Here is a 25,217-nt window from a genome sequence, read left to right on the forward strand (position 1 = left end):
GCGAACAAAATAATAAGATCAAGGAAAAAAAACAAAACAAAAACAAGTGCGGAAAGTACAACAAAACCAATGAAAAAAACGCCTAAAATATTAAATAAAAGACCAAAAATTAAAAGAATTAAAATCAATACCTAAAAAACAATAAAGTGAGTTATTCGCCAATATCCACGATTTGCATAAAACCCAAACAAAATTGAACTGCCAACGACGGATACTAACGAACAACTGAGAAGTAAAAGAATTTTTTTTCCCATTCACTCAAACAAACGAAGCAGCAACTGAATAAATTGGAGAACTAGGTCACCTGATTTCTGATTTTAACCATTGTATTTCTTGTGGATACCCTTTGAGACCTAAGGGGTTGATGATATATTTGATTATGTGATTGGGGAAGTGGTTCAACATTTATTTCAGGGATTACTAAAGTATCAGCATCTCTTTTGAGAAAACTGAAATAAGACACATTTATTCTTAAATCACCTGAATCTCTGTTCAAAGCTAGACCTAAATGTTGGGTATTTATAAATTTCAACAGCTTCTCTGTAATGCTGGGCAATACCTTTGTCATTCGAAATTAGGCTAGCTTAGTTAAATAAAGCATTATGGTCTGGATTATTAAATATGTGTTCTGAGAGGGCAGAGTCAAAATTTTCTTTTTTTTTTCGCTTTTTAAGGGTGTTATTAATTAGGTAGAGTACTGAGTTAATCTATCAGTAAGTCGTGTACACCTGTCGGGATAGGGTCTTTACCTTGGTAGATTTGGGAACTGATAGTTTTTCTGGGTCTATTGTAAGTGAAAATGTTATTTTGCTTTGTGTTTTATGAAATGTGGTCTGAAACCCCTTTAACATACGGGAGACCAAGATAAACTGAATTGTCCCATTGATTTGTGTTTACTGTGTCACTATCTGATAATTGATACAATATCTGATACAATTGATCTGTGATTTCACCTTTTCCTTTTAGATAAGAAAGCTCTTTTCGACAAATTTTTCTCTGGGATTGGTAGCTAATTGTTCATATGTGTTAGAATCATTTAAAATTTCTCTGACTTTTTTGTCGTAATCATCTGAATTCAATACAACAACAGTATTTGCCTTTATCGGCTTTGGTAATAATCCTGGAATGATCTTTATGTAGTGAACGTAAGACTAAGTGTTCATTTTTACTGAAGTTTTTTAAATTTTGATTACGAACAGAAGGCGAATCCAATAAGGTTTCAACAAAATGTGTTCTAACCTCAGCAATCCCTCCAATCTCCGCACGAGAGTCATGAAGTGCCCCTTCTGTGTTCGCGATAATTTCACTATAAGGTATTTTCGAGGGGGCTATTGGAAATTTCAATCCTTTCGATAGAACCTGATTTTGCCCTGTTTTTTTTTCTTTATGTTATGGCAGGCCAATGTGTTTTAAGAAATTATATTTGTTTACCTCGTAACCTGTCACAGCGGCATGTCTTATCTGTTTCCTATCACCTTATCATTAAGTCCGTGAATCGGTTCAAATCAAAATCATGTGATATAGATGGTATTTCTGTTAAAAATATTCGGCCTGATTCCAAAGAACTGATGTTTCATTTCCTGTTATTATTTCAAATGTGTTTGGTTAGTTCCATAGTTCCTGACAGTTTTCTCTTTGGAAAAGTTACATCGATATTAAAACGCGGAAAGGATGCTTCTGCTTATTCTTGTTATCGCCCCATTACAGTCACATGTACGCTAAGTAAGATTTTTGAATGTTTCACTTCCGACAATCAATGAAAGCGCATTTTATGGAGAAAATTAAATAAAAAAAACAAGGTTTTTTAACTGTAAGTAAGGAGCGACATTAAAACTTAAAACAAACAGAAATTGTTCCGTATATGAAAGGGGTTGTCCCTTCCTCAACACCTTGCTCTTTATGCTAAAGTTTAACTCTTTGTCACAACTCTACTTTTTCAAACAATAAAAAACTTTAGCGTAAAGAGCGAAGCGTTGAGGAGGGGACAACCCCTTTCACATACGGAACAATTTCTGTTCGTTTTAAATTTTAATGCCGCTCCTTACTAAAACTTGTTTTTTTAAATTTAATTTCTGGACGTTTTTGAATTAATACATGTTTTGGTTTTGGCTCACCGCACATGAATAATTAAAACGAAATTTGCACTTATTTTTTTTTTTTTTGCTAAATAGCTTTCTCATAGTTTTGATCTGAAGATTTTGATAAAACAAAGGGGTGGGGGAGGAGGTCTATTTTCCCTCCAATTGTTGGTTACTTAAAAATGCAACTTTAATTTTTTTTTACGAACGTTTTTGTTAGTAATAAATATACGTAACTTACGAATTAACTTACGTAATGAACTTCTATATTTGTGTATTTTTATTACGTATATGAGGGGGTTCGCCACCTCATCAAAACCTCGCTCTTTACACTAGAGCTTCAATTTTGTCCCAATTCTTTAAGAATGATCCCTGAATAACAAAGGCCGTAGAATAAATAGTTGAAATTACTAAAAATACTTTAGTGTAAAGAGCAAGGTATTGTGGAGGAGACGAACCCCCTTATATATGTAATATTTTTAGCTCGTTTCAAGTTTTAATGCTGCTCGTCACTTCCAGTTGAAAATTGTTTTTATTTATTTTCTCATTGTTTTTTGTAAATAATGCTAGAAAATCCTGCGCCCCCTTCATGGAAATTCTCTTCCAGCATGATAAATTCTTCCATGGAAAGATCCTCCCACGTAACCCCCTCCCTCTTCAACTCGAAAAAGTCGTTACCACGTTACCACGCTCGTTACCACGAACTGTTTGACAATGGTCAAAGTTTGTAAATTGCAGCCCCCTCCCCGGGGACTCTGGGGTATTAAGTCGACCTCGAAGACATAGTTATTAGGTTTTTGACTAAGCTGAACCGAATGGCTATCTCAAAATTTTGATCCAGTGACTTTGGGGGGAAATGTGTGTGGGAGGGGGCCTAGGTGTCCCCAATTTTTTGGTCAATTATAAAAGACACTAGAACTTTTAATTTCCGTTAGAATGAGCCCTCTTGCAACATTCTAGGACCACTGGGTCGATACGATTACCCCTGGGGAAAAAAACAAATAAACACGCATCCGTGATCTGTCTTCTGGGGAAAAAATACAAAATTCCACATTTTCGTAGATAGGAGCTTACAATTTCTATAGTAGGGTTCTCTGATATGCTGAATCCGATGGTTTGATTTTTGTTGAGATTCTATCACTTTTATGGGTGTTTCCCCTATTTTCTAAAATAAAACAAATTTTCTCAGGCTCGTAACTTTTGATGGGTAAGACTAAACTTGATGAAACTTATATATTTAAAATCAGCATAAAAATGTGTTTCTTTTGATGTAACTATTGGTATCAAAATAGTATCCCTCCTTACTACAGTTTGTTACCACGAACTGTTTGATTGATTGAGCGGTCTTGCCATAAATTGTAGAGCTTGAAAAAGTAAAGAAAAACTAAAAGTTTATACCAACTTTTCTGGAAATCTAACAAAAACTGTTTAACTTTGCTTGTTTTGGGCGCGAGATAGAGATCTACGTTTTAATGAAACTTGCGTCGTTAGAAAGTGGGAATTTTGTTTTTTCGATCAAATGGAGTAGAATTTGCTTTCTTAGAGTTCAGGAAAACGTTAAAAGTTGCCTCAAAGCAAATATCATTTGAGGAATTTGACAGCTTTGGGAGTTCCCTGTGGAACTCCCAGGTTTTTTTTATGACATAGGTACATTGATGACAGCGATGTAGGCACAGTGTATTATTTATTGTTATTTATTGTTTTTTTTTGGGTTTGTTTTAGACCAGGGCACTTCGTATCGCAGGAGTTGACGTAGAAATTTCGAAAAGGGCTCATTCGATTGAATCTCATTCGATGCAAATTGAAAGGGCTAGAGCCTTTTTAACAGTCGAAAGTGATTGGAACGCAACTAACACCCCTCCCACACCCACCATTTCCCCAAACACATCCAATAAAAACTTCGAGATACCCATTTTGTTCAACGTAGTTGAAAGGTAAAGAAACAATGTCTATGAGGATGACAGCCTCCCCACAGCCTTCAGGGCAAGGGTTATCAGTTATGCCCTGGGGGCATATAAGGTTTATATAGAATGGATGATCGTGAAAACTCCAGAATGGGCTCATTGGATTGGTAATTAGAAGTTCTAGTGCCCTTGTTAAGATTCAGAGTGATCGGAGGGTGGATACCCCCACCCCTTACACCTCGTGTTTTCCAAAATACATCTGTTTGAAATTTTGAGATGATCATTTTTTTGTCGTAAAAACTTTGAAAAATAGTCGAAAAGGATTGAAGGGCAACAAAACCTCCCTCCCACGCTCACTATTTCCCAAAACACATCGAATCAAAATTTTGAGATAGCCATTTTGTTCAACGTAGTTAAAAGGTCCGGAAATCATTTCTTTGAGGATGTAACCCCCCCGCCCATTGCCCTCAGGGCAAGGGTTGTAAGTTATGCCCGGAAACATACAAAGGTTTTGTAGAAAGGATGGTGGTATATATTTCGGAGGGGGCTCGTTGGATTGGTAATAATAATTTCTAGTACTTTTTTAAGATTCAAAGTGATCGGAGGGCGGGTATCCCCCCCTCCCACACTCACACATACACCTTGTGTTTTCCTGAAATGAATATGATAGAAATTTTGAGATGGCCATTTGTTGTCGTAAAAACTTCAAAAAGGCTCATTCTATTGGAAATTAAAAGGAACTTTTTAATCGTCAAAAGTGATTGGAGGGCAACACCCCCCCCACGCCCATCAATTCCCAAAACACATCTAATCAAAATTCCGGCAGCCATTTTCTTCAGCGTAGTTGAAAAATCCGTAAACTATGTCTTTAAGTATGACAACCCCACAACCCTCAGCGCAAGGGTTATAAGCTATGCCCCGAGATTATGTAAGGTTTTTATAGAAACTGGTCGTATAAACTCCGAAGGGGGCTCATTGGATTGGAAATCAGATGTTCTAGTTCCCACTTTAAGAGTCAAAGTGATCGGGGACAGCTCCCCCCTCCTTTACGTCGTATGCTCCACAAATGCATCCGACAAAAGTTTTGAGATAGCTATTTTTCTTAAAAATTGTTCAAAGATCATATAATAGGGCCTTTGGGGTGGTGAGAATCCCCCAGAGTCTAGGGGTAAGAGTTGTAAGTTATGCCCCAGGGGTATATAAGGTTTTCATGGAAGGGATGGTCGTGTGAGCTTTAAAAGAGGCTCATTTGATCTGAAATGTATAGCTCTAGTTCCTTTTTAAGAGTCAAAAATTATGGATATCAACCAGAAACCCCCTCCCTGACATCCTATTTCCCCAAAACACATTCAATTGAAATTGTGAGATAATCATTTTGTTACCAATAGTCCAAGAATCATTTAATAATGTCTTTAGGTTGGACACAATCCCCCAGAGCCCAGGGGCAAGGCTTGTAAGCTATGTCCGGGGCAGATAAGGTTTTTGTGGAACGGGTAGTCGTATAAACTTTGGATTTTATGGAGCTCATTTGATTGGAAGTCCAAAGTTATTATGCCCTTTTTAAGAGTCAAAAGTGAATGGAGGGCAAATCAGCCCCCCAAGCCCATCATTTTCCAAAACATAATCCGATTGGAATTTTAAGAGAGCTATTTTAATCAGCATTGTTGAAAGATTCAGTAATTGTGTCTTTGGGGATGTCAACTTCTCCACAGTCCTCGGGACAAGGGCTTAAAATTAGCCAGTTAGTTCGTTGTTTACAGTTAGTATATGTTATTGAGAAAGGTATGCATATTTGAACTTTACTTTCCAAGAAGACGGAGGGTATTCAGGTAAGCCTTTCAGAGAATGTTTAGGGGAGTGTTGAACTAAATCAAAACACATTATGTGAATACGTATTGTCAAAAAGGTGTAACACAGAATAAGTGAGTATATTAATTTGGAAAATTCAGGAAATGATAAGGGAGATGATCAAAAATGCAATATTTGCATGGTACCAATACTACTATTACTACCACCACTGCTACTAACACACAATTCTATTTACAGTATTAAGGGAAAATTTGACCTAAATCAAAAGACGCTATGTGCATGCTCATTGTCAAAATACCATATCTCAAAAATTGATCTTGGTATTAAGTTGGTACTTTCAGAGAATACTTAAAGGGGAAGATCATCTCACCAAATGGCAATATATGCACACTACTGCTAATACTACTGTTACTGCTACATTTACTACTACTACTTTTACTTCTATTGCAACTACTTGTAGGGCTAAGAGCATTGAGATGAAGATTTCGAGACGTATATGAACATACAGGCTATCAAAAGGACCTATCAGCAATGTCATAGCAGTCGCGAATTCTATTAAGTTGGAATCTCCAGGACTTGATGAGAGGGATGTTCTTCCGACCAAAAGACAATAGGTTAATACTTCTTCTACTAGTAGTACTACCAATATTCAATACTATTACTAGTAACATGAATACTACTACTGTGACTATTTTTACTACTATGCATAAGGGTATTCAATTCAATTTATTAAAAAAAAAACACACAAAAAAAAACACATAACACCAATAATAATAAAGATCCTAGAAGCGAACTTGTTAAGGACCATAACAACAAAAAATTGAAAATGAAGAAGAGAGAAAAAAAAGAAAAGAGAAAACACGGGTAGTTAAAGCAAACTGAATAAAAATTTAGAGAATTTTAATATCAAAATTTTACTACATTATTATACAGCGTGCGAAAACTTGTGGATAGCTCGACACTGGAGGGTATTATATTCCATTGAAGTATAGATTTATAAATGGGGGATCGCTGGGTGGAACTAGAGACACACTTGGGGACAATGAAGGAACGGTTGGATGAACGGAGACAGAGGCCTTCAAAATTATTACTATTAAAATAAGATGATAATTGGGGAGGAAGATTTTTATGGTAAGTGGAGTATGCAAGGGATTGATTTATTTTTTTGATGATTTCGTCAAAAGGGATAATACCAAAATCGGAGTACAAGTCCTGGGTAGGATATAGTCGGGCATCCGAAAAACTGCTTTGACGGCACGGTTTTGGGCAGATTTTAATTTATTGGTAACTAAAGGATAAGTATTGCCCCAAACAGATCCGCAGTATGAGATATATGGATAAATAAAAGAGTAGTAAAGGGTGACAAGGATATCGGGAGGAAGAAAATAATTCACACGATTAATCATACTTACCTGTCGCAAATTTATGGCTCTGATATAGGACACATGTGCTGCAAATGACAGGGAAGAGTCTATGTGAACACCAAGAAACTTGGCAACTTCGACCTGCGGGAGGAGATTGGTAGAATATGTTAGGCCAAGTGCTTGTTGAGCTTCATTTTTTTTGTAAGGGGTCCGAAATAATACAACCTGACTTTTCTTGCTGTTAATGGTCATGCAGTTAACGAGACACCACTCCTGTACTCTATTCAGAAGGGTTTGAGTAGAGGTGACGACCGATGTTAAATTAGGACCGACGATGAAAAAGTTGCTATCGTCAGCAAAAAGTACTGGGTGCACTGATGGACCCAGGTCCGTAACCAAATCATTGATATAAAGGAGAAGAAGCATTGGACCAAGAACAGAGCCCTGTGGGACGCCCCTCTGGACAGGTAGGGGATGTGAAGTCACCCCGCTCAGACTCACACTCTGTACTCTACCAGAGAGATAAGAGCGAGCCGAACCATGAGAAAGGAACTCCACGAATCCCTGGGTTGTTGAGTTTACTTAATAAAACACTGTGACCAACCATGTCAAAGGCCTTTGAAAAATCCAGAAATAAGCCCAATACAGTATTTTTAAGGTCAAGTTGGGAACACATAAACTGTGTGGCGTCTATAAGTGCATGAGGAGTTGAAAATTTGGCACGGAAGCCATATTGATGAGGAGAAATCAATGAATCCCAAATAAAAATGGAGAAAGACGTCAGAATATAATTCTCCTGAGCACTTTTGATATAACTGGAAGAAGTGAGATTGGACGATAATTACTTATCTCAGACGGATCGCCTTTTTTATGAATCAGGATAACAATTGCTGATTTAAATATTTCTGGGAAGACTCCATTGGTCATAGACAGGTTTGCGATGTGCACAATGGGTTCACAAATATAGGGAGATACGGTCCTAAGAAGCTTATTACTTATGCCAAAGAAGTCAGTTGACTACTATTAGAGAGAGATTCGATAACTTGAAGCACCTCTTTACGATCAGTTGGAGAGAAAAGCATGGGCCTGGGATTCTTGCTAGGGTGTACTGACTGGGAGAAGGAACAGGAGTTAGCATTTGGAATATTAGTGAAATAACTATCAAAAGCATCCGGTACTGAAATTGGGTCTATTAATCTGCCACTGATGTCCTTAAGGTTAATAGGTACAGATCTTGAATTCCTTTTTTTAAAGAATTTCATTAATTATGGAAAAAAAAATTTGCAAGTTCCCTTTGCAGTGAGTGATTTTTGAATAATAATATTTTTTTTTTGCTTCCCGGACGAGTTTGGTATACAAGTTTTTTTAATTTTTATAATTAGTTTGGTCAATAACGCTATTGGTTTTGCAAGCTAACTTATATAGGTCATTTTTTTCGGTATGAAGAGATTATCAGGCTATTGGACATCCAGGGGCTTATATGGGTAGTTTTTCGGTTTGATTTACGGACTGGAAAGGTTGGACTGATAAGATCACTCAGTCCCTGTTTATAACTGTTTGTGGCTGAATTAACATCCTGACAATCCAAAACCTTGGACCAGTCAAAGGATTTCAAACGACTGGCGAACCGGTTCATATTCACAGTATTATATATTCTGTTAGACGTAGGGGTATTAGTTCTAGAGGGTTGAGTAGCTGGTAGGGAGGGTAGGGAGAGATAGATTGGAAAGTGATATGACAGGTCTGAAAATATTATTTTGGAGGACAGATGGTTTTCCCTGGAAGTGGATACAAAAATGTTGTCAATTACAGTAGCTGTAAACCTCATAGGATCAACTCTAGTAGGAAAAAGGATTGTGGGAAGAAGACCACTTGAGGTAAATGTTTCAAAGAAGGTATCACAATCATTATTATTGCTAACATTTAGTAAATTACAATTGAAGTCCCCAAAAACTATTGCCTTCTTTTGTGGTAAATTAATAAAACTAGAAAAACCAAACAGATTACAAAAGAAAGGGGTCGGCAATGACGGTGGTTTATAAAATAATGAAAAAATAAAAGAATTCCCGTTTACACTTATGTTTACGATTATTGAATAAATGCATGTATTATTTATAGGTTGCGAGAATAAGGATTCACAGTCTAATGGCTTGATGAATTTTAGACTTGACCGGATGTAAATGCCGCCAGAGAACTTGGTCAATTTTCTTTCAATATGAATAGCTTGAAAGCTAGGGAGGGAAAATTCATTAGTATCATCAATTTCAGAAAGCTACGACCCCTTATTCCAATTACGTCGAAAGGGCAGTAACCATTGATTAAAATTAATCTTTAAAATTAACCCACTTATCTCGTTCGTATGCTTCTGATGTTAAAGCAAATTACATTATGTTTGGTCTCTTCCATTAGCTTAGGTTCACAAAATCAGAAGTGTCGAGATATTCACAGTTAATTTGGTTAAAGGGCTATTGGGGTCGGTGGGCAAATTATTTTGGTCATCGTGATAGTTAAAATCAACATTATTGCACAGTGATAAATTCGTGAGAAACGTAAAATCTTGTATAGTCCAATTCATTCATTTAAGGTTTGGGGTTATCCTTTTGCTGTTCACAATATCACGTAGAATAGGGAACCATAGGCTATAAGAAACATGGGATCCATCACTGTTAGCGCATTTGGGCTGCATTTTACACGGCGAATCGCGTGTTGCCTCATAAGGACCAGTACATCGAGAGCATTTTGGGAAAGAACTTTCGCACGCCACCTGAAGGGGGTTGGGTGAACAGCACTTGTTGCAGCATCGTGGAAAATCGTGAAGAACAGATACTCTAATTGATTCATATTCAATCCGAATACCATCTTTCAAAGCATGGTTGAGTGACCTGGTATCCGTAAAACAGAGCTTTATAGAATTCGAGTTGCCAACACGAGTAGCATCAGTGATCCCAGGGACCTCCTTTAAACAAAGCGAGTTCAAAATCACTGTCAATGCCTTTAACTAAACCATAGTACTTTTTGGCTTTCGTTTTCACGATTGAGGGAGGGTAGGACAGACTGGGCCGAGACACAGACCTCCGGGGCAGTGGTTTTATCAATGGGCACAATCATCTTGTCACCAACAGGTTTAACCGACAGAATCGATTCATGACCGCAAACTTGTTCCAGAGCTTGTCTGCGTTTCGTAGGATTGTTCAGATCACGCGGAACCGTGGAGATAATCACTGTGGCATGATTTTCATCGTTGCGAGACGAAAGGGATGGAAAATTGGTTTCGTAAGACACCATTTTAGAAGACATATCTTTTAACATCTGTTCACAGCTATTTACTTTCACAGCTAGTCTAGAATATGCTACCGCTGGTGCACAGGGGACTACACACGAATGACTTAGCAAGGAATATTCAAATCATCATTATCACACTTACGTAGCAGATCGAGAATATACTTAACATTATTTGACGCCGCCTTAGCACCAATACGCTTTGTTGGCTGGATATCATTGTTAACTGTGTTCCAAAATTCCGCCTTAAGTCCTTTTTTAAGTACTTATTACTTAAGTAGATTTTTAGAGAATTTAATATTTGTTCTTAAGTAAAAATTTCTCTGAGTTCTTGGTACTTGTACTTAAATAAAAAAAAAAATATTACTTGGCACAACACTGGTTTGCAGTATCGGTAGCTGAGAGGGGGTACCTAAAATATTATGTGGGTAAAAAGGGGTACAGTGTCTAAGTAAGTTTGAGAACCACTGCTCTAAGCAATTCAATCCTGGTGAAAATTTACCAAGTGCAATTATCCTTAACATCTTCAGGCGTAAAATTGAGTCGGCAAAGAGAAAAAATTGATATGACTTAGAATTTAAAGTCGTGTATTAAAGTCTTATCAATCATTTGGTGATGAGTGGCATTTGTTTTACGAAAGTGTTTTGTTTTATGTCATAAATTTGGATAATGTGTCCACTTTATGTCCCAAATTTTCTAGATATGTCCCTTTTTTGCCCTATTATGTCAATATCTTCCGGTACACAGGAATATGTCTTCTGGACCAAAGTTGCCCCTAACGAAAAATGTACCAAAGACTTAAATTTTTTACCCAGTTAAAAATATCCCAATTTTTTTCCGCGATGAAAATTTCGCCGAAGACATTTTGATTCACTTTCTTTCTCCATTCCATCGTTTTTCTTTTTCTTCTAATACAGTGCATTACTCCTGTCAGTACTTGAAGAAATTGTTTCGGATAACATATATTATAACAGTAATAGTTTACTACAGGGAAAAAAATAGTCGTTGTTTTTCGGTCATTTATGACAGTTATAGAACCGCCCTGAAATTGGTCCCAAATGACGATTTTCCTACAAATCAGGGGCTAAAATTTTAACCTTGTATTCTTACAGAATATTGCCCAAAAGCAATTGCTGGAACCTGTTTTTCCATTTCATAGTTTGCATATAAATCCCTTTTATGAAGATCTCGATGGAGGGGAGGATTGCTTCTGTAGCCCTCCCCTGATATACACTGCCGCCTACAAACAATACAGGAAAGAAATTCTTTTTGAATTGAGACTGATTAAAGAAGTGACTTTGGGGAGTATGGTCTGGTCGAACACGTACTGGAGATTTTAATACTGAAACATTATTTTTTTCGAAAATGCCTTTAAAAGGTCCTTCACTCACCTTATAAGGTAAAGTTGGATATATCCCCACAAATGATACAATAGAGACTATGTCTTTTACTATTTTAAATCACCTTAAACATATAGCTAACGGCATCTTATATTTTCAAAACTGCAACTGACTTTATAAGCTTTGAGTTATCTGAGGTTCCAACTACTCTATACTATAAAAACTATACACCAAACAATTACCAAAAGTATGACATTAAACATCACTATCTGAACCAGAAGTCGTGGTGGCACTCTCAGTTGCAGATTTTCTGTACCCTTTTCCAGTATTTCGCCAGTTGGGGTGTCTCACCATGCTCAGGGGGAGTTTCCAGTCCTTGGTAACGACTCGTTTAGCACCCAGGACAAGATTAAGGCAGCGATTAAGTGAACTTGAAAACATCGAGATTCAAAATTGAAGTTAGGGTAACCTTCTGTCTCTCAGTTCTCTAGAGACTGTCAATTGTCAAAAACCCTTCAAATAGCACTTATTCATTGGTAGAAATAGCAGGTTACTTATACCAGCTTGTCAATATGGTCTCTAGGGGTGTTATCGGCGATCTGAAACGATTCTTTCTGGCAAAAAACTTATAAAAATTTCAGGTAGCTGAAACATATTCGATGGGACGGTTCGAAAACGGGAAAATACATTGAAAAACGGTTGCAATCATCTTACAGGCTATTGTCTTCTGCTCATGATAGTACCGATTTTGTTCTAAAAGCAATATCCTTCACAGAGTACACTTGTGAAAAAGAGCTAGACATTTTCTAAGATTTCTAAGCAATTAGAGGAAATAGAGCAAAATCCTAGCAAACATTTTGTAGCATCTTCAAGAAGCTACGGCCTGATATTAAAAGCGGTATCTTCCACCAATGAATACTTAAGTACTTTTTAAATATACATTTTCAATTTTAACATGGGATTTTCGAGTTCCATCAGTTCACTTAATCACGGCCTTAAGGATAGTAAATCCGAGTTTATTGCTCAATTTTGTTTTGTTTAAATTGACAAATGAAAAGGTTCTCTCGGCACAAGCAGAAGAATGTGATAGGATAAGCAATTCCATCATGAATTCACCTAAGAATGGGAAACTTTCGACTTGAGGACCATCACATCGTTCTAATACTTTCAACAAGAAATAAACTGGGTCAGAATTTGCACATTTTTTAGAATAGCGCAAAATGGCAGCCTTTCCCATTCTTTGGCAATGTTTTCCACATCAGTCTCCTTTGCCAAATTTGAAAACTGGACAAGTAGTGGGACAATGCTTAAGTTTCAGTGGTCATGAGACATAACTATCTGTGGGTCCAGTCTGTTTAAGTTTTTAGCCGACGAGTATTTTAAACTGAAAAACCTTTTCTTACATCATCACTCAGTTCTCTCATATATTCTGTACATACTCTTTTGAGGCACTTGAAGCTGATAAAGAAATTATGTTTTTGATAAATATAACCTCTACACGACTGCCACAGTCTTTTTCTTTCATCTCTCCAAAGTGCTGTGGCCCTCTGAGCTGTAATAAAGGTGCTTCTGTCGTCTCCAGGTAGCTTGGCTTCATAAAAGGTTTGACAATCGCTTTATACAGCTCACTAACTCGACTGTAAGTGAATTTGGGTATCCTCCGACTGAAATAACCGTTTAAGTTCAGTAACAAATGGTAAGATGTATATGCGGGGAAAGTAATTTAAGCTTTGAATGTAGGGGACAGCAATTTTTCGAGTAAAGCTGTGGCTTTAATAATAATAATAATAATAATTTATTTATAACTAACATCACAACAAGTTATGGGACTTGTGGAGTAACACGAAAAAAATGAAATACACTGCAAATAAAATACACTACAAATAGAAAAAACACTACGCTACAATGAGATTAACCGAACAGACGGACCAAAGGATGATGAGGCGATAAACGATAAAAAGCTGATTCCGACAACCTTCCATGCAGGAAGGCCCACTTTGCACTTATATCAGGGACATCAAACTTACGAATTATCTTACCATTGCTATACCAAGGGGGGAGATAAAGTAAAAATTTACAATATCTAAAATAAAAATCCGAATCTGATTAACATCATTTTTCTTTAGAAGGGTATAAAGACCAGAAAGATAAAGGACAGAAGGATCACAAAATGTAGCATATAGCCTACCCAGTGCACCTCTATTATACTTCTCTCGATTAGCAACTATCTTAGAATAGCCCATTTGAATTTTCTTTTGAACATCGCGAACAGTGCACTGCCTTAGGTAAGAAATTGAATTAGTAACAGTAATATCCAACCACCGAAAGGCTGAAACAAAGGGTATAGAAAAACCGCGACAAGCTAAGGGAGCATTAGAGGAAGTCGGACCATTAAAAACTAGAAATTCACATTTCTCAACATTAAGAGAAAGACCAATTTTAGAAAATAGAAGTGATGAAACTTTTGAGACCATAAACGAGAGACCTTGCTTATTTTTACACAAAAGTAGAAGATCATCCGCAGAAGCAAGATAAGAAACATCTGAGAGTCCAATAAAATAATTTCATCTAATTTCATCTAAAATACCAGAAATGCACATATTGAATATACTAGGTGATAAAACCCCTCCCTGTTTGACACCCCGACATAAACGGACAAACGGAGATCCAGATTTATTAATTTGGAGGAAAGAATTCTCATACCAAAAACGAAGAAGAAAAATGACTAAAAGATTTGCATCATTATTAAAACGGGAAAAAAAGCTTGACTGTGAACTACATTGTCAAAAGCTTTAGAAAGGTCAAAAGTACATATATAAAGTGGCGACCCCTCAGCCAGGCTATTTTTTAAGGGCGGAAGAAAGAACACGGTGTGCATGTTGACAACCAATACCAGATTGAAACCCGAATTGATTCGATCCGAAATTTATATTTTTCATTTAAATGAGGAATTAAAATATATTCCATGATTTTACTCAAGTTACACGTCATGGCTATATGGCGATAAGATGAACATTGAGAAGGGAGTTTTCCCCGCTTTAGAATTGACGTGACAGTTCCACAAAGAAAGCTATCCGGAACCAGTGAAGATGTTAAACACATTTGGAACAACAACTGCAAATAAAATAAAAGAACAACACACTTTGGATTTATATTATTTACACTAATACCATCAATATCAACAGATGAAGATTTCAGTTGCTTACTTGCATTTTCAACAGATGTTATTGATACTGGAATAATATGGCCTTGATGAAGCGAAGGCGGAAGAATTTTAGAAAGTAACCGAGAATAATTCGACTGCATGAAGAAATTAATTTTGGAAAAAATTCCCGAATAGTAAACATACCAAGTTGAACTAGAAATCGAATTACTATTATAAAAATTACTTTTATCCAGCTTCTCAGAATTGATCAATTTAGACCAATCCTTTTTAGAGGCTGGAAATTCCATACCTTTATAACGAATGGATTTAAGGTACTTTTTATAATCATTCTTTGTTTTCTGCTTTATGTCTGCAACAGACCCTATTGTAGGTCTACCACAATCAGCCCGAATTCGAAGCCAAGGTTTTGCCTTATTTTTATAATTCTTTAATTCAGGATCGGCAGCCCATATAGATTTCCGCGTTTTTATACAAATACGCTCTTCGGGAACCGCAGTTTTTCAGCTGCTTTCATACATCTAATTATATCATCATAATATCTATCAAGATCACGCTTACTACCCTTTACTTGCAATTGGAGTAGATGGTAAGGCACACGAATACAACTAAGCAATGTAGATAAAGACAATATATATAAAGCAATATCGGCTCTTCCAATTACTACGTTTAAACCATTTAGAATTCTCAATAGGGGCAACATTGCAAAAGTTACGGTTCAGTTTAGCAGTAAATGAAAGCGATAGATGGTCAATGTCATCAGTCTCAATATCAACATGAATAGTCGAGCATTCTAGGTGTGACGAACTGATTATATGATCAATATTAGAAACACTACCAGATTGATGGATGTAAGAGTATAATAAATCTTTCTTCAGAATCACGTAAGGGGGCATGCACTCCAATATTTCTCGGGATCGATAACGTTGTTCATCCAAATCCGTATTAAAGTCACCAAGTACTAAAAAAATCAAGTTTATTTTCCTTGACACGATTCATCACGGACTTTAAAGACTTGCATGTAATAGCAATATGTTTATTGACTCCACTGTATTATTTTTATATGGAAGTTAAACATTAGCAAACACAGTACTATTTACTCTCACAGGAAGAATGTGCGTATCCGAATAAAAGAGGGATGGGTTCGAAAGATCAATACTTTTTTTAAAAATACAGGCCAGACCTCCAGAAGGGCAACCACGCGTGGTAACTGCATCAGAAGTAAAAACCGAATGAATAGAGCTTCGATGAAGGAAATTTCTACTAGAGGCATTTAACAAGGTTTCTTACAGGCAAATAACGTCAAAGTTCTCGTACAGATCGTCAATATAAGCATCTTTATTTTTTGTGCCATTGATATTGTGCGATATGATTGAAATTTGTAAAGTCATTTAGAGGTTTGTTGACTTGCAAGACCATGGAGAACGGAGCATGACATGCTTAAGGACACGTGTTCACCATTGCAATTGACACATTTTGGTGAGGCATTGCATGGATTTTCTTTAATACTAATATGAGGGCCGGCACAACGAGGACATTTGGGTGCAGGACTGGGACAAGAAGACTGGAAGTGATGGGGCACTTTGGAATTTCCTTAAACTCGCTCAGTCTAAAGAATTCATAACCAATTCGTACACCGTCTTTGAAATAAGCAGCTTTAGCAAAAGAATCCACAAAATCAAGCTTAACTGTTTTCAAAGAGCCCAGCCTTTTGGCAGCAACAATACTGCTACAATTTGTGAAAGACTGAATCGCATAATCCTCTGGGACACCTTTTATAATGGCCAAATATTTCTTAGAAATTTCTTTAGTTGACGTACCGGCGAGAATGACGGGAACAGATGCACGGAAGTCTTCGGTAGCAGATTTATCAATATTTACATACCACTTATCATGAACATGGCGAATACTGGAAACAAGTTCATGGTCACTGATTTTATCAATAGCGTCTTTCCTTTTAATAGGATCCGATAAATGAGACGGCACTTGAGAGACGACAATAGTGGTTGACCGGCGATTAGAGCCTACAGGTTCTGGTAACTGAGGGTAATTGAGGCTATAAATGTCCAACTTTGCTGACACAATTTGAACAAGCTGATGAATTTTGGAAACTTTAGAGGCTAATTGTGAATAGGCCACATCTGGCAACACTGGAACATCAGTTGGAAGTTTAATAACGTAAGTTGGCATAGTGATGCTAGCTTCATCACACTTCTTCAAAAGATCGAGCATGTCCTTAATATTACTGGTTGCAGACTTTGCACCACTGCGGCGAGGGGGAATTTCATCAGGCGCAAGTTTCGAACATAGATCAGCCTTAGCTTCAACTATTTTTGGTGAAGCAAAGAAATCCACTCCATATTCAATTATTTTCTTCTCAGAAATCGAATTTAGCCAATTACTTTGGACAAAATTTAACACAGGCGAATAGATAAGTTCAAAGTCATTCAGATCCTCCGATTGTTCGCTAATACTTGGCATCTTTTCAAGGCCCCTATTTTCAACCACCACACATTTAAACCGTTCATTTTATAAATATAGGTCACTGTTATATGTCATTACAATCCCAAGCCAATTGTTGCGAAATAACAAGGTTACTGAATTAATTGTGAAGCATAGAAAAATTGAATAGTCTCTATGATCCCAAGCCAATTGTTGCGAAATAACAAGGTCACTGAATTAATTATGAAGCTTAGGTCAGGATTAAAACTCTCTAAGATCCCAAGCCAAATATTGTGAAATGTTAAATTAATTCACTTGACAAGAAACTCACTGATTTAGTAATGTTCATAAAGTATCCAATTTAGCTGTTCTTGCATTGAACTCTGAAACAAGACTTTGGCTGGCTTGTTTCATTCTTTAAAGCGTTCACTCCAAAACAAAAGAATCGAACAATCCCATTGCTCGAAATAACACATAATAACTGGAAGTCGAGAAAGTCACCTAGTAGTGACATGGTGCTGTATTCTGTGTTCGTCAAGCTCCATGAACTCCTGCATTTCGACAAACTCACCAGCCCTTTTTGGGCTTCTGCAAACGTAATTGTAGAGGTCATGACAGAATACGTCGACGTTTATAGGTAGTTTATGACTTGATGCACTGGCACACAAATAGATGGAGTGGCATGTACACCAAAGAACATATAGGTGGCTTCTGGCCACCTATTATCTGGCTTCTGGCTTGCTGGCAGGTAGCTTCTGGCTTGCTGCACTGGCACACAAATGAATGCAGTGGCATGTACACCAAAGAACATATAGGTTTGGTAAATCCAGTGAAAGCTTTGCTTGCAAACCGCCTTGTCCGCCCATCATCACAGATGCACTATCTGATGCAAAAGCAATCAAATTCTGTGCTTTGATACTCCAATCTCTTTAAGCAGAAGTTTTGTTAACACTGTATGTAGATCTTTAGCTGTGCAGTGCTTCAACCAACTGCAAGAATGGGTCCTTCACAACTTTCTTTCCTCCAACATTCTTAGCTTCCTTCACTTCATCGAAGTGACGAATAAAAACAACTAGGCTTTTCGAATTACTTACAATACATTGTTAGCTTTTCATTTTCAATCGGTTAGACTTGATACACAGAGAGATGTTTTTGTCCGACCTTTGGAAGCCGGTGACTGTTTATGAAAAAAGGAAAATAGGTAACTGCTTGTCTGTTTCCTATCTTGAAGATGGGGAACAAGATCAGGGTGAAATAAAACTATTTATAAACGAAAGAATTCAAACATCAGTACAAAAATTCTGAATTCTACCACAGTGTATCACAATTTTGTAAAATGTTCCATATTTTCTGGGATTTTACTAAATTGTACCAGTAGAGATGAAATGTACCAAAATGGTACATTTTTTTTAATAGTGTATGATGTTAAAAAATTATTGAAATTAAATCAAAGCAGATTTTTCAAACGAAAATGAATAAACTGAAAGCTTAAACCGAACAGAAATGTATCCTCTAACACAAGATGAATTTTGACTTTTTATTTTTTTTGCTTAAATAACAATAGAGCTGAAACTTTACTTACTTACTTGCATTTTGATATCTTTTTTTGCCCTCAAAAATGCTTTATTTCAAATTTTAGCGTAGAGTTGATGATTCAGTGAGGCAGCCGCAACCCTCATATATAGGGTAGTTTCTATTTATTTTAAATGTTATCATCGCTCTTTACTTTTATTTAAAATTTTTTTGTATATTTAATTAAAAATGCCCTGTAATGATTGAAAAGAGGCCATGTAATGATTGATTTTGGTCATATAACCCAAACATAGATTGTTTCCTGTTAGATTGTTTGTTTCTTATCTGTTATAGCTACAGCACTCAAGTTCTTCATCTGAGTAGAACCGGTTTCTCTGATGCTCAATCCCAATGAAATATACCAAAATATAATGAAATTACAATATAGTTAGGGCCTGTCAAGTTCTGTTATTTTTTAATTAATTGACAAATGCTAATCTACTTTTCCTATAAAATTTTTCCTTAATAAGCCAAATTTTCATTTTAACATCCATGGTCAGACACTATTCTCTATCAATACAAATCACAAACTAAATGAATTTCATACATGGTCAGAAAAACCGGTGTTACTTAGACGAAGAACTTGAGTGTTGTAGTTATAACAGATTAGTACCGATTGTTTCTCCGTCTTATAAATTCCCCAAGTTTAGGAAGTTTCTTCCTAAAGTAATTCAAGCCAGTAAAGCTAATTTTTGCCAAGCAATTGTATGTATTTGCGGTTCAAGGGCTACTACAACTTAAACGTAAATGCATGTACAACATACATGTACATGTATAACATACTTGTTCAAACCTGGCAAAAAGCCAGGTTTTTGTAAAAAAAAACAGGTTTTATAAAAAAACAGGTATTTTTTTTTATCGAGAAAGGGCAAGTCTTTGACCTTTCTCAAGTTTTTTTTATTGACAAAATTATTTTGTTACGGTACTATAAGCGCTCTAATTCAAGCAATATTTTCTTTATCTAATAAATTATACGCTTGAAGAATGGGTTGTTTTGTCAGATAGCGTCTAAGGTAGGGACAAACACAATAAATTAATTTTGACCATTTGTTGTGTTTTTCAGTACCATTACAGTAATTTAAGACTTGTTTTTTACCCATACAAATTGTTGTTTGTTAAAAGTTACATTGCTATTGTTAGTTTTAGAAAGTAAAATAAAAATACTTTTTGCTTGTCAAGGTACGGTCAAATATGGTACGAATTTTCTACAGTAGTAGGCTATTCCGTTTTTATTTAGGTATTCCGTAGCAATTTATTCTTTGAGTTGGGGGGCGTTTGCAAGAGAGAACCAAGAATTCTCATTGGGTTTTGGGTACTTGTTAATTAAACGAAACACACTCAAGAATTATGCTTAGGTTATATCTCAGAAAACCGGTTTCACAGCCACAAAGACAAGAAACGGATGACAGAATGCATTGGACTTGTATAATACGGGCTATATATTTGCACATTGGGGGGGTTGGGGTTAGGCTAGGTTAGGGGCGCTGTCCAAATACTTTAACACCACTGCCCCCCCCTCCCCAAGTCTAATGTGCAAATATATAGCCCAAATTTTGTTATTACATAGACTAAAGGTTATATCAGTGGTTCCCAGCCGATTTTGGGCCGTGCCCCACCTAGGCATTTCTAAAATTCTGATGCCCCGCTCGTGATATTTGAATTTGGTAATTATAAATTTTAATTGTATTCACCCGAAGTAAGCTTAAAAGGATATTAACTTGGTTTATGTACCACTCAGGGCAGGGGCCCCAACACTTGTTATCTATTTTCGGGTCGTCTGACATGCTTACTTTTTATTACTTAAAAATTATTGCCTGAATACAACGCTTATATATAATGTATATCATTGCAATACTACCATGTATCTTTTTTGCTCTTTAAATGCATATGAATGTGACGTCATTCGCAAAATGTTTTTATTTTCAACATTAAGGCTGTAAAGTATAGTGAGCCAAAGGGTGCACGTCCCGCCGATGACCCTCCAAAATCGAGAGGCTCTCAGAAAACCGGTTTCATATATAGCCTAAAGTATATTATTATATAAACTAAAGGTTATATCAGTGGTTCCCAACCGATTTTGGGCCATGCCCCACCTAGGAATTTCTAAAATCTTGTTGCCCTGTTCGTGATATTTAAATTTGGTAATTCCAAATTTTAATTGCATTCACCTGAAGGAAGCTTAAAAGGATATTTACTTGGTTTAATTACCACTTAGGGCAGAGCCCCCAACACTTGGTATCTTTTTTCGGGTTGTCTGACATGCATAATTTATACTAATTGAAAAATATTGCCTGAATACAACGCCTATAGGTAATGTATATCATTGAAATACTACAATCTCTTGATTCCCAAAGACAATTGTACCTTAAAAGAAAAGCTAATCTGTTTCTTAAAATATTATATAATATAATATTATATAGTATAATATTATAATGTTTTCTAATATTTCTCCCACTTTTCTTTTTTCTATGTTTGGTGCCTGCTACTGTATAAAACTGTGACTAAAAATCGAATCCTGTTGTTTGTTTTTTTCCTAATAATTAAAAGTGCGACATATGCTATTTTGGTCGAAAATGAGTTATGTATGCGTCGTGGGTAAATTTAGCACGAGGAATCGAATGGTGCTGTCACAATTGTCCTACCTCACACCCTTATGAAGATACACAGGCCATTTTTGGACGTAGACAAAAATGACTTGGACATCGCCAAACACTTGGACAAACTTTTTTCCTTTTTTTGGCTCTCCTGAAAAGTTACAAAATTGGCGTATGCCGCACTTTTAATTATCACAGCCAGATCCTCAAAGATGCTGTGGAATTTTTGAATTAACCTATCCACAAAATCAGATTTAATTTTCATTGTCTGGCATTTTAAGGCTCTCTTAAAAATTATCGCTTTAAATACTACCCGCATCTTTTCTGATTGACCTGTATATGAGTATGGATTGATCTTATTTTAGATCCTCGTCTGCCTAATATTTGGTCTTCAAAAGAAAAAGACGCTCAGGATGAAATATCAGAAAATAATGATACAGGTAGGCATTTTGATTTCTAACTACATATCAAGTTCATGAGTAAGCTCACGTGTAAAGATCGTAACCACTCCATGGATAGTTAAATTTGCTACAAGTATATAAGATAATAATGATAATAACAATAATAATTTATGTGTTGAGTAACTGAAAAAAAAGACGTCAAAAACTTAGAAACTCGGAGTCAGAAATGTAAGAAAAGAAACTTCAGTGAAAAATCAGCTAAAACTTATAGAATTATCAATCAATTTATTAATACTAAAAGAAAAACTATTACAAAAGTAAAGCGGTTACTAGGCCCAAGAAGCTTTGCTTGTAATGGACCACAAAAAACAAGAATAAAACATTTGTGAAAAAAAAAACTTGAACAAGACAAGGACATTTAACAGCTAGAAGATTTAACATATAGCTCAAAATGATTTAAAAGAAGAGAAGAGAGACATACAAATTAGGATAGAATTAAAAAAGAGAGACAAATTATTGAACTGGAAAAAACCGACAAGAAACTGCCTTTCCAGCAAGAAATTGAGGGACATCAAGAGGGATAAACAAGGACTTTAAAAGTTAAGAAGATTCCTATTTTAACAATTTTAAAAAGAATAAGAGAGAGAGAGAGAGAGAAATGAGTTAAGGAAGAATTCCAGAAAAAGAAAGAGAGAGAAATTATTGAACAAGAAAAATCCGACGAAATAATGCCTTTGCAGAAAGAAAAAGAGGGACATCCGAAGGGATGGAGTTCCATAATAGAATTGATTGATATACAGGAGACCTCTGGGCTGCTGTAGAAGATCGTTTTGGCAAAATAAATCGTCGAGAAGAACTACGTAAAGAAGAAGAGTACCTACCTGAGCCTAAATGTACCTAATTGCTGCAGGGGCGGTGGGAGAGTACCTAGAAAAGCAGAATGCGCTAAATAAAGAGTACTTTTACCTATGATATGATCCAGCGGAGCTATTCCAGTATCATTATAAAGATCAGAGAAAGGGTAAAGCCAAGGGAGAAGGAAAGTAGCCTTCACTGCCCTATTTTGGGCTCTTTGAAGTGGGCAGAGAAGATATTTATTAGTATTACCCCAGACAGAGCAGCAATAAGAAAGATAAGGATAAATAAAAGTATAATAAAGAGAAACCATAATATCAGGAGGAACAAATGAGTTAACCCGGTGCAACATTGAAGACTGGCGGAGGATTAAGGAACGGGTGTGAGTTATATGCGGTTTTAAAGAAAGAAAACAGTCAAGATACACACCAAGCAATTTCACCATAGTAGCTTGTGGAATAATATTATTCCCAAAAGTCAGGGTGATTGGCTCCTGTACGTCTCTCATACGGTAAGGGGTCCTGAAGTTGACAATGGCATTCTTTCGGCTGTTAAGAGCCATACCATTTGACCAGCACCAATCCTTTACTTTATCAAGAAGACCTTGAGCTATAGAAGTGGCAGATGGCAGGTCCACTGCAGCAATGAAAAAGTTACTGTCATCAACAAAAAGAACAGGGTGAACATGGGGATGAAGACCATCGACAAGATCATTAATGTAAATTAGAAACAAAAGTGGTCCAAGCACAGAGCCTTGTGGGACACCTTTCAATACAGACAAAGTAGAGGAAGAAGTACGGTTAACCAAAACATACTGAGATCTCTCTGAGAGGTAGGACCTAAACCATTCTAGTGGGACTCCATGCACTCCAAATAAAGATAGTTTAGACAGAAGAACATTGTGGTCAACCATATCAAAGGCCTTTCTAAAGTCAAGAAATAGACCCAAAACACACAAGCCCTTGTCCATATTAACACGCACAGACTCTGTTGCATCAGAAAGTGCATGCAAGGTAGAGAATGAGGGACGAAAACCATACTGATGGCTAGTGATGAGAGAATTTTCAGCAGTCGAATTAGTACTAAATACAAATGAAGAGAGTCGATGATACACTGCTTTTCCAACAACCTTAGAGATGACGGGAAGAAGAGAAATAGGTCTGTAGTCTGAAATTAGAGATGAATCACCTTTTTTTATGCAAAGGTACAACAGTAGCAACTTTAAATAAATGAGGGAAAATACCAGAAGAAAGAGAGAGATTTGTTATGTGTGAGATGGGATGAGAAACAAACTGACTAATTGTTTTAAGGACATTATTACTCAAACCAAAACTATCAACTGAACGACTGCCTGGAAGTTGAGAAATAATACTAGAAATCTCAGTAGTACTACATGGGGAAAGGAAAAAAGACTTCTCTTGCAAGGGAAAACAACTTACCCTACTCGGGGGTGGAACGAGAACTGAAGGAAGTGTGATGAAATACGAATTGAAGGCACTCGCTAAGGATTTTTTGTCCACAACAGATCCATCAGCTTTCCTATAAAGACAAGGGGAAGATTGTTTGAGTTTCTTGCGGGAAAGAGCTTCATTAATTACAGTCCAAACCTTGCGCAAATTCCCCTTACACTCATTAATTCGACGCGAAAAATACAGCATTTCAAAAGATCATCCTATGTCTTACTTTTACATGCAGCCTTGAACAAAGACGCCTTCATATGGGTTGCATTGATCAGACCTCTAGACATCCATGGGCATTTGGGTGTAAAATTCCTTGGCCTCTTTCTAAGAGGAAAATGCTTATCCAGCAGAGTTCCCATACGACACAAAAATGATCTAGTTGCACAATCAGCATCATTAGCTTCAAGAACACTAGACCAATCATTACTCTGAAGACTGTGTATTAAATTAGAAATTTCTTTATCTGTAAAAGTTCTAAAAGAAGACTCACCTTTCTCATCCACAGTAATCTCTGTTTTAGGCACAGATAGTGATAGATAAATAGGGAAGTGATCAGAAAGATCAGTGAAAACAAGACCAGAAGAGAACTTCAAATTAGGAGAATGAGAAGTGAAAATATTATCTATTAAAGTGGTAGAATTTCTTGAAGGGTCAACACGAGAAGGAAAAAAAAATGAAGGAAGTAGCCCTGAAGAAGAAAATACATCAAAAAGGTCACATTCATCATTTGATCCAACATCTAACATATTACAATTAAAGTCTCCCAAAACACAAATCCGTTTTTTAAAGAAAGTCCCCACAACATAAAGCTGATCAAGCAAATCACAGAACAGATGTGTTGGAAAAGGAAGGGGCTTATAAAACAAACAAACAGTATCCCATGCAAACTGGCTTTTCAGATCAATAACAAGAGAACAAACTGTCCTACTATTAGACACCACAGATGTAAACAAGGA

The 25,217-nt window shown here is 36.4% G+C and overlaps 1 protein-coding gene across 3 annotated transcripts in view; it reads left to right on the forward strand.

Moving 5' to 3' along the window:
* Positions 1 to 25,217, forward strand: part of LOC136036922 (dynamin-like GTPase OPA1, mitochondrial) — a 52,732-nt gene that overhangs the window by 21,778 nt on the left and 5,737 nt on the right. For all 3 annotated transcript variants that reach the window (XM_065719307.1, XM_065719308.1, XM_065719306.1), the window contains exon 5: positions 21,911 to 21,985. In XM_065719307.1, the coding sequence (XP_065575379.1) occupies positions 21,911 to 21,985 (75 nt within the window). The remainder of the gene's footprint in view (positions 1 to 21,910; positions 21,986 to 25,217) is intronic.

The sequence above is a fragment of the Artemia franciscana genome, chromosome 16 (genome assembly GCF_032884065.1).
Source record: "Artemia franciscana chromosome 16, ASM3288406v1, whole genome shotgun sequence".
NCBI lineage: Eukaryota > Metazoa > Arthropoda > Branchiopoda > Anostraca > Artemiidae > Artemia > Artemia franciscana.